This window comes from Pseudophryne corroboree, chromosome 3, assembly GCF_028390025.1.
Source record: "Pseudophryne corroboree isolate aPseCor3 chromosome 3, aPseCor3.hap2, whole genome shotgun sequence".
NCBI classification, from domain to species: Eukaryota; Metazoa; Chordata; class Amphibia; order Anura; family Myobatrachidae; genus Pseudophryne; species Pseudophryne corroboree.
This window is the reverse complement of record NC_086446.1, coordinates 72,035,489-72,046,614: the sequence shown is the minus strand read 5'-3', so window position 1 is coordinate 72,046,614 and position 11,126 is coordinate 72,035,489. Positions and strand designations below refer to the sequence as shown.

Here is an 11,126-nt window from a genome sequence, read left to right as displayed (position 1 = left end):
TCCAAATCCGCAGGAGCCAGTCGGCGTGATCTCTCCCTGAAGGGAGTCTCATCAGTAAGTTTAATACAGTGTTCCACACCTGCCGCTTTACCCAAGTCCCATTCCCCAAGAGAAAAGACATGCTGCCTTTTCACCAATTCCTTACATAGAGTATCTCGCTCTGCCAACCCAAGGTCACTCCCCTGGAAATATGGAATCAAATCGTCCAGCGATAGACCCCGAGCCAAAGAGGATTCCCTGCGCCCAGACTCTATCTCCGGGGAATTAGTAATGTGAGTCAACATGGTAGCAGCCATAGTTTCCCTACTCATTTTTAAACACCAATCACTGAGAACTTTGAATAAGTGAGCATTAGTTCCTATAATCACCGGCATCGCAGTCTTATCCCCTGGTGACTCTGGGCATACCAGAGCAATGAAAGGTAATGGTTCTGACACACCAATGAATTCCTTTGGGAATTCTATATTAACTAGTACATAACCCAAATATGGGTATTTCTGGTCACTTAACCCCCAGATTACCAATCCTTCCAAGGGCATAATAGGAACATCAGAGAGATAGTGTCTATACCAGTGCTCAAATATAATGGATACCTGGGACCCACTGTCTAATAATACAGGACAGGGATGTCCATTCAACTTAACGACCACACGAGGAGCAGGTCCGATCATACCATCAGGTATAGAACTACTCCACTGGGCACTCCCCATTGAATCTACATCTAATTTCTGGGAGACGGCGAGGGGCCCGCCAACCTCCCACTGTCGTTTCCCTGAAAAGAAGCATTATCTAACTGACCATTAGTTCCTGCTCCAGAGGTACCCCAGCCAAAGGGACAGTTCACTTCCCTATGCTCTAGCTGTCCACATCGGAAACACCCCCTTGATGTAACATCTCCACTTCTCCTAAAAGTTCCCCTACCATTGGTAAGCCCTCTAGTAAAATTACGGGAAGCTACATTGGACGGTGCCACCCTTTGGTTTAAAGCCAGAATAAGCTGGTCCATTTTTTTATTTTGTCCTCTACCAAAGTAAGTAACTTGTCATCCCTTGACACTTGAGCCTCAGGGGAGGGTACTACTACTTTTACGGCTTTGGTATGGGTTTTTTCCCTATTGGCAATTAAAGCTTCTTCCTGGGTAATTTCCTTAATTAAATCATTACGGGTGGGACTTCCTAACAATAACGAAGTACACCGCAATCGCTGAGCCACAGGGTCAGTCGTTAATGCTCCTCGAATTACTTGGGTCAACCTACTACTATTAACCTCAGCAGGAGATAATCCTCCTTTATCTACTATTTTATAAATTACTTTATCCAATCTATACACATATTGTGACAACTTCTCTCCTGTCTCTTGATAAGTATGGTTGAATCTAGCAACCAAATCACCTACGTCTTCTAAGGTCCCATAGGTGTATTCTAAGGCCTGGAAATAGTCAGCCACAGTGGCCTCAGGATTACTTTTTCTAGTGGCCTGAATGATTCCCATAGCAGGTCCCTGTAAACTTTCTACAATTCTTTGTTTCTTTATATGATCGGGGCAATGCCACTCTTCCGACTGCTGTATAGCTGCCTCCCTCCAGGCCTCATATGGTTCCTCGCCAGTAGGTACAGGAAGAATTCCTGAAAAAATCCTCAATCCTCTATAGCTACCCTCATAATGCCACCTTTCTAATTGATGTACTACTTTATCAGCTATAACTTCCAACTGATTCCCTAACTTTTCTTCAATACCCGGTGATTGACTACTTTCTCCCCTAGCTGCAGAAAGATCTCCTCTATCCGGAGAGGACATATCACCCACAATTAAGGGTTCAGCAGCCCTTTCACTGCTATCCTTTTCAGGCCATATAATTTTCCACCTGCGTTCTGGGTTGGATCTCACAGCCACCACCTTAGGCAACAACTCAGACTCTAAGTCTTGGCTAGTAGCTATTAATACAGCGCACAACTCTCCACTTTCCCTAAACTGCTTATCAGCAATCTTTGGTTGTTTTACCCCAAACAAAAATAACATCTCTGTCATAATTGTTCCTTCGGTGATGTCTGTGAGATCCCCACATAATACAAAACTCCTTTCTGGATTCACTCCCTTTCTTGTACACCAATCAAATGCTTCACTACTTGTATATTGATTCATTTTGGTTACTGTGCTTCACTTACTCCTGAGTATATTAGAAAATGATCTCACGCGGTGCCTCCAAATGTAACCCTCCTGCAACTATATGTGTATACACTGTACCTTATACATGAAAGTGCCTCCACCCAGACTACTTTTGGTTATGAGGCTTGCCTGGGTAAGCCTCTCTAACTCACTGTTAGTAATTGCACCCCTTAAGTGATCCTCACAGTACTAATGGGTTTACCTGTTTTTGTTTTCCAGGATTCGTAGATCAAACTTCAGCTCACCGACACAAGAGGTAAGTATAATGTGAAGTTTAATATTTCATAAATACTTATTACTATTTTGCTTTAATAACTTTATGCATGTAAATAAATTAATACCATACTAATGATATATTTGACCCAATAACTATACATGAAATGGTTGCATGCAATACAAAAAAATATACCTTTTATAGCAACACCCTTAGGTGTTAGAGTGACCCGGGTACTCTTGACATAGCAATGCAATATAAGGGCCCTTAAAAACTTGTAACAATCATTAATTGCATCTGCATTTTTACCAATACAAGTTAAGAGTAAAATTCTCCTCTACTTTCATTGTCAGTGACTAGAAGTGCTCCTTTCAATACTTAAGGCTACTGTAGCAATAGCTGTTGAAAATGTGGTAATATGTTGCCATCTATGTTTATCCTTTTGTAGGTTAGATAGAAAGTATCTTCTCCTTTGTTGTAATAATTATCAGCAGTAGATTAATCCTTCCAATATGGTATAAGTCATAAAAGTGTAGAATGTAGCTGGATAAGTCTATTCTGAACTTCCTAAATAAATGGAAATATTTATCCCTGGCAACAGTGTTCCTTGAATACAATTAAATTCCTCTGTATTCCTGGTCTGTAGTGTCCTCTCTCTCTTTGTCTCTCTCTCTCTCTCTCTCTCTCTCTCTCTCGATGCAGAGTAAATATAGTCTATCCCTTGGTTACTATAGTATCATATTTAAAGACACTAACTGGCATATACTTAAGTTATCATTTAATTCAGAATGTTCCAGCCAGTTGACCACCAGTCTTCTCACTCTTATATATTATATGGAAAGAGCCTTTAAACAATAACTTTCTTCCTGTTCTATTGCTCAAGCCCTCTTGTATTGCTGACACTTGGATTGTAATATGTATTAGTGCAGACTGTTATGGTCTATCTCCTCCGGTGGCAAATAAAGTATTATCACTGCTTTATCGCTGCTAGTCCTTAGAGAGTTTAGCGACTTAAGACCCTAACATATTCAGCTCCTCCAGCATTTCCCTAAAATGATGTAGCATATATATTGGTAAGTCACTCTAGTTGTTAACACAGTCTATCACTGTTTGATCATAGTCTTGGTATACTGGTTATGGCTATATCATAGTCACTTTGTAGAGCTAGACTAGTGTGTGAGTGAAGTGCATGATGAGTTGGGGTCACTCACGATTTAGTAGTCACTTCACTGTGCTGGCCACTCCCCCGACTCCTCCTCTTGTATAATGATGAGATGTGGGCTGGCTTGAATCCCCTTCTGGGTTACGCTGGTGTCTGCACTGCTTGGCTTAACAACGCATGACAGCGTCTATGGTTGCTATGGACCCGTTCCTCTGCCGACGCCAGCTCTCCTACGCCCGATCACTGCTCGTGTCTTTGAGCCCTCTGACCTCTGGTATCCCGCCGGCGTCCCTGACAAGGCTGACACAGCGGTGAGTACTGACAGTAGTACTCGCTCCGCCACTCTTCAGCACTCCGGCACAAGCCCTGCACTGGCTACATCACCTCTGCTCCACTGGCCGCCGCTACAATAGGCATTTGTCAGCGGGGCAGGAGATCAAGGTGTGCGCACTCACGGGGGGAACAGCAGTCTCCCTCACAGCGCAGGTGAGCTATCTTTATACTCACTCACCAGGTGACTCGCGCTGGACCCTCGTCTTTCATTGGCCCCCATCCTTAGTCTCCTCCAACCAGACTGCACTTTCCGCAGACGCTCGCGGTCAGCCCTACACCTGGCTCGTGAATCCACTCTTCCCGCCCTGCAGGTGATTGCTCCAGCAGCACGCGACCGCAGCTAGAGACCCTTTTTGCCGCCTCTACTGCCCTGCAGGCTATTTCTAGTCACATCGTCTCGAGCTCACATTGAAATACATATACTAATTTATATTAAAGTATATATGTCAGCTAACCACATCCACAATATATATGGCCCAACTGCACCAATTATTTATCAATAATATTTACATATATATACAAATAAATCTATTTCATATATTTATATTTTTACCTCACTTATAATTATGGTGCAATGTATTATACACAATAGATTTATATACACTTCAGGCCTAATGACTCGTAAATAAACAACACTTTCTTTTGTCCTTTATATTTATCAATAAATATATTAATTTACTACTAAACACTCAAATAAAAATAACATTCATGTTACACTCTCCCCCTGGTGATCTTTATAGCTCCCCTTCACAATTTATAAGATCACCAAACATCCTCCATCTATCCATACCCAAAGTAAGGCCAGGTATGTACTATACTCGGGTGAATCATTTGAGGTAAGTATGAGGGTTTACCTAATTCGGGATATGTTAATATCAATGGAGGTTTCCGTTCCCTTGATGGCCTATGACTATGCACTATAGTCTCACCGTCATCAGGAATCATATTATCACTACAAAGGTCCCTACTTATGTTAGCATCAGTATCACATATACTCCCTTCTGATGCAAATCCTTTCCTAGATTCTAACCCTCCATCCCAATTATTGATATTAATGACTATATTACAGTCGTTTTCTGGGGAACTATTATTAATCACATGAGGGGTGGCACCATCAGAGGGGCAAGGAACAGAGCTATCAGTATCCCCATTATAGTAGAAATATCCTGGGCCTTGTTCCCTTTCCTCGGCATCCTCATCACAACCTACTGGGATTTCTGATAATTGAGATTGGCCTTGAGAAGATCGTAAGTTACTACCATTTCTCCAATTAGATCTTATGAGTAGCTCATCTTCAGTAACATCTGGGAGACGAAGATCTTGTGCTATAGGCAAAAGATGCTGTCGGTGGTACGTAAGAACTGGTCCCTCCCCCGATTCTGACTTTAATTTATAAACTGGTATATTGGGTAGTTGGTCTACTACCACATATGGATTAGGCCTCCATCGATAAGCTAGTTTTTGTCGTCTGGGAAGTCCTAATTGCTGTATTAGTACCCGATCCCCTATTCTTAATACATTCTCTTTTACTTGCAGGTCATATCTAATCTTGTTCTTAGCCCCTGCTTTTTTTGACGCTTCCTGCGCTAATTTATGGGCATCTCTAAGCTCTCTTCGTAATTTAATTATATACTGGGAATGAGTTTGCCCATTTGCATCATGGGAGGGAAGACCTAGTGAAACATCTATGGGCAATCGGGCTTCCCGCCCAAACATCAATTCATATGGGGAGTACCCAGTGGATTCATTCTTAGTGCAATTGTAGGAATGAACCAAATGACATATTTTCCTATTCCATTGTGTTCTGCCCTTTGGATCCAGTGTACCCATCATATTGAGCAAGGTACGATTAAAACGCTCCGGCTGTGGGTTACCCTGTGGATGATAAGGGGTAGTTCTAGATTTTTTTATCCCACAGCACAGACAAAGTTCCTGAATAATTTTTCCTTCCAAATCACGCCCCTGGTCAGAGTGCAATCTAGCTGGTAGACCATAGTGGACAAAGAACCGCTCCCATAGGGTCTTGGCTACTGTAACCGCCTTCTGGTCAGGGGTAACATAAGCCTGAGCATAACGGGTAAAGTGATCCGTTATTACAAGAATGTTACATTCTTTCCCCGGTGATGTTTCTAATGATAAATAATCAATACAGACTAGATCCATAGGACCCTGGCTTTTAAGAGTCACAAGGGGAGAAGACTTAGTGGGAAGAGTCTTCCTCAATACACAACTACCACAGGTTTTACAGTAATTTTCAATATCCTGTTCCATGAATGGCCAGTAAAAACGGTAATTGATCAATCCTGCTGTCTTATCCACCCCGAGATGACCATGCTGATCATGTAACGAATTTAAAATAGTGGCCCTATAACATTGTGGAGCAATCAATTGAAATTTTATTTTTCCATTTGATTTAACCAATTTACGGTACAGTATACCATTCTTCACAACCAGTTGCTTGACATGTCTCATCATCAACTTGGAAGCAGGTGTCATAGAACCTATATCACAGTCAGCACCACCTGACTCAATACAGCGTATGACAACAGAGATATCTGAATCAGTCCGTTGATCCATGCGGACTTTTTCTTTACCTATGCATGAAAGGCCTCCTAATTCTAATTGACTTAACCAACAGTTAGCCAGGGGTAATGCCTTTTCAGAGGCTCCAAGGGCACTAATGCTTTCCCTGATCTCTGCCCTTTGGCATCGTATGTTAAAGCACAATCCCTTAATGGCTGTTGCAGGAACTTCAATCCACTCTGACCTATCAGGTTCACTCTCGATTCTTGTCAACCTAGACAAAGAATCTGCATCTATGTTATTGATGCCTGGACGATATTTAATTTTGAAATCATAGATAGAAAGTGCAGATAACCATCTGTGCCCTGTGGCATCTAATTTGGCGGTGGTAAGCACATATGTCAGGGGGTTATTGTCAGTGAATACCTCAAAGCTTGCTCCATATAGATACTCATGAAATCTATCAGCCACAGCCCATTTAAGAGCAAGGAATTCTAGTTTGTGTACTGGATATCTCCTCTCACTATTGGACAATCCCCAGCTAATATAAGATATAGGTTGTCATTTTTCTTCATGAGGTTGGTACAATACTGCCCCTAGACCATCAAAGGACGCATCCACACGTAGTACATAAGGCATTGTGGGATCAGCATATGCCAATACAGGGGTATTGGTAAGACTCCATTTTAACTTGAGGAAGGCCTCTTCACATTGGCTTGTCCATCTATCCCCAAATTCTTCAGATGGTTTAAAATAACCCTCCTTTTTAGACGGTTTGACCAGTACGGTTTTACCAACAGGTGGATACCCCTTGGTTAATTCATTAAGCGGGCGACATATCACAGAATAATAGGGTACAAAGCGGCGGTAATACCCACAAAACCCCAAGAAAGATCTTAATTCCTTCAGCTTTGTGGGTCTGGGCCAACTATTCACAGCTTCCACCTTAGTGGGATCAGTGGAAATACCATGTCGGCTCACAACATGTCCCAAAAAAATAACAGAGGGCTGACAGAGCTTACACTTATCTATAGAAAGTTTTAGCCCTTTTTTAAGTAATCTGTCCAGTACTTTAAGCAGACGATGATTATGTTCCTGCAGAGAGGACCCAAATACGATGATATCATCAAGGTAAACCAATACCTCACGGTAATTCATATCACCCACCGTTTGTTCCATGATCCTCTGGAAGGTAGCCGGGGCACCCTTAATACCCTGAGGCATCTTTAAAAACTCAAAGAAACCTAAAGGGCAGATAAATGCAGTCTTCTCTCTATCATGGGGACTCATAGGGATTTGATAATACCCACTCCGGAGATCCAGCACTGTGAACCACCGACTTCCCTGCAGACAGTCCAATGCCTCCTCTATCCTAGGAACAGTGTATTGATCTGGTACTGTGCGTTGGTTAAGCTTCCGATAATCAATACACATTCTGATATTGCCATTTTTTTTCCGAGCCACTACTATAGGGGAGGCATATGGACTCTCAGAATGCTGAATAACTTCAGTTTCCAGCAAAGTTCGAAGATGCTGTCTAACATCCTCCAAATCCGCAGGAGCCAGTCGGCGTGATCTCTCCCTGAAGGGAGTCTCATCAGTAAGTTTAATACAGTGTTCCACACCTGCCGCTTTACCCAAGTCCCATTCCCCAAGAGAAAAGACATGCTGCCTTTTCACCAATTCCTTACATAGAGTATCTCGCTCTGCCAACCCAAGGTCACTCCCCTGGAAATATGGAATCAAATCGTCCAGCGATAGACCCCGAGCCAAAGAGGATTCCCTGCGCCCAGACTCTATCTCCGGGGAATTAGTAATGTGAGTCAACATGGTAGCAGCCATAGTTTCCCTACTCATTTTTAAACACCAATCACTGAGAACTTTGAATAAGTGAGCATTAGTTCCTATAATCACCGGCATCGCAGTCTTATCCCCTGGTGACTCTGGGCATACCAGAGCAATGAAAGGTAATGGTTCTGACACACCAATGAATTCCTTTGGGAATTCTATATTAACTAGTACATAACCCAAATATGGGTATTTCTGGTCACTTAACCCCCAGATTACCAATCCTTCCAAGGGCATAATAGGAACATCAGAGAGATAGTGTCTATACCAGTGCTCAAATATAATGGATACCTGGGACCCACTGTCTAATAATACAGGACAGGGATGTCCATTCAACTTAACGACCACACGAGGAGCAGGTCCGATCATACCATCAGGTATAGAACTACTCCACTGGGCACTCCCCATTGAATCTACATCTAATTTCTGGGAGACGGCGAGGGGCCCGCCAACCTCCCACTGTCGTTTCCCTGAAAAGAAGCATTATCTAACTGACCATTAGTTCCTGCTCAAGAGGTACCCCAGCCAAAGGGACAGTTCACTTCCCTATGCTCTAGCTGTCCACATCGGAAACACCCCCTTGATGTAACATCTCCACTTCTCCTAAAAGTTCCCCTACCATTGGTAAGCCCTCTAGTAAAATTACGGGAAGCTACATTGGACGGTGCCACCCTTTGGTTTAAAGCCAGAATAAGCTGGTCCATTTTTTTATTTTGTCCTCTACCAAAGTAAGTAACTTGTCATCCCTTGACACTTGAGCCTCAGGGGAGGGTACTACTACTTTTACGGCTTTGGTATGGGTTTTTTCCCTATTGGCAATTAAAGCTTCTTCCTGGGTAATTTCCTTAATTAAATCATTACGGGTGGGACTTCCTAACAATAACGAAGTACACCGCAATCGCTGAGCCACAGGGTCAGTCGTTAATGCTCCTCGAATTACTTGGGTCAACCTACTACTATTAACCTCAGCAGGAGATAATCCTCCTTTATCTACTATTTTATAAATTACTTTATCCAATCTATACACATATTGTGACAACTTCTCTCCTGTCTCTTGATAAGTATGGTTGAATCTAGCAACCAAATCACCTACGTCTTCTAAGGTCCCATAGGTGTATTCTAAGGCCTGGAAATAGTCAGCCACAGTGGCCTCAGGATTACTTTTTCTAGTGGCCTGAATGATTCCCATAGCAGGTCCCTGTAAACTTTCTACAATTCTTTGTTTCTTTATATGATCGGGGCAATGCCACTCTTCCGACTGCTGTATAGCTGCCTCCCTCCAGGCCTCATATGGTTCCTCGCCAGTAGGTACAGGAAGAATTCCTGAAAAAATCCTCAATCCTCTATAGCTACCCTCATAATGCCACCTTTCTAATTGATGTACTACTTTATCAGCTATAACTTCCAACTGATTCCCTAACTTTTCTTCAATACCCGGTGATTGACTACTTTCTCCCCTAGCTGCAGAAAGATCTCCTCTATCCGGAGAGGACATATCACCCACAATTAAGGGTTCAGCAGCCCTTTCACTGCTATCCTTTTCAGGCCATATAATTTTCCACCTGCGTTCTGGGTTGGATCTCACAGCCACCACCTTAGGCAACAACTCAGACTCTAAGTCTTGGCTAGTAGCTATTAATACAGCGCACAACTCTCCACTTTCCCTAAACTGCTTATCAGCAATCTTTGGTTGTTTTACCCCAAACAAAAATAACATCTCTGTCATAATTGTTCCTTCGGTGATGTCTGTGAGATCCCCACATAATACAAAACTCCTTTCTGGATTCACTCCCTTTCTTGTACACCAATCAAATGCTTCACTACTTGTATATTGATTCATTTTGGTTACTGTGCTTCACTTACTCCTGAGTATATTAGAAAATGATCTCACGCGGTGCCTCCAAATGTAACCCTCCTGCAACTATATGTGTATACACTGTACCTTATACATGAAAGTGCCTCCACCCAGACTACTTTTGGTTATGAGGCTTGCCTGGGTAAGCCTCTCTAACTCACTGTTAGTAATTGCACCCCTTAAGTGATCCTCACAGTACTAATGGGTTTACCTGTTTTTGTTTTCCAGGATTCGTAGATCAAACTTCAGCTCACCGACACAAGAGGTAAGTATAATGTGAAGTTTAATATTTCATAAATACTTATTACTATTTTGCTTTAATAACTTTATGCATGTAAATAAATTAATACCATACTAATGATATATTTGACCTAATAACTATACATGAAATGGTTGCATGCAATACAAAAAAATATACCTTTTATAGCAACACCCTTAGGTGTTAGAGTGACCCGGGTACTCTTGACATAGCAATGCAATATAAGGGCCCTTAAAAACTTGTAACAATCATTAATTGCATCTGCATTTTTACCAATACAAGTTAAGAGTAAAATTCTCCTCTACTTTCATTGTCAGTGACTAGAAGTGCTCCTTTCAATACTTAAGGCTACTGTAGCAATAGCTGTTGAAAATGTGGTAATATGTTGCCATCTATGTTTATCCTTTTGTAGGTTAGATAGAAAGTATCTTCTCCTTTGTTGTAATAATTATCAGCAGTAGATTAATCCTTCCAATATGGTATAAGTCATAAAAGTGTAGAATGTAGCTGGATAAGTCTATTCTGAACTTCCTAAATAAATGGAAATATTTATCCCTGGCAACAGTGTTCCTTGAATACAATTAAATTCCTCTGTATTCCTGGTCTGTAGTGTCCTCTCTCTCTTTGTCTCTCTCTCTCTCTCTCTCTCTCTCTCTCTCTGCAGAGTAAATATAGTCTATCCCTTGGTTACTATAGTATCATATTTAAAGACACTAACTGGCATATACTTAAGTTATCATTTTATTCAGAATGTTCCAGCCAGTTG

At 41.9% G+C, this 11,126-nt stretch overlaps 2 protein-coding genes across 2 annotated transcripts; both read right to left on the bottom strand.

The window, feature by feature from the left end:
- Positions 1 to 981: 981 nt before the first annotated feature.
- On the bottom strand, positions 982 to 2,142 carry LOC135057174 (paraneoplastic antigen Ma1 homolog). The gene has a single exon (XM_063963072.1). The coding sequence runs from the start codon at positions 2,140 to 2,142 to the stop codon at positions 982 to 984; it is 1,161 nt and encodes a 386-aa protein (XP_063819142.1).
- Positions 2,143 to 8,925: 6,783 nt separating this feature from the next.
- Positions 8,926 to 10,086, bottom strand: LOC135057173 (paraneoplastic antigen Ma1 homolog). The gene has a single exon (XM_063963071.1). It carries the CDS (start codon positions 10,084 to 10,086, stop codon positions 8,926 to 8,928), a length of 1,161 nt encoding a protein of 386 aa, XP_063819141.1.
- Positions 10,087 to 11,126: the final 1,040 nt, after the last annotated feature.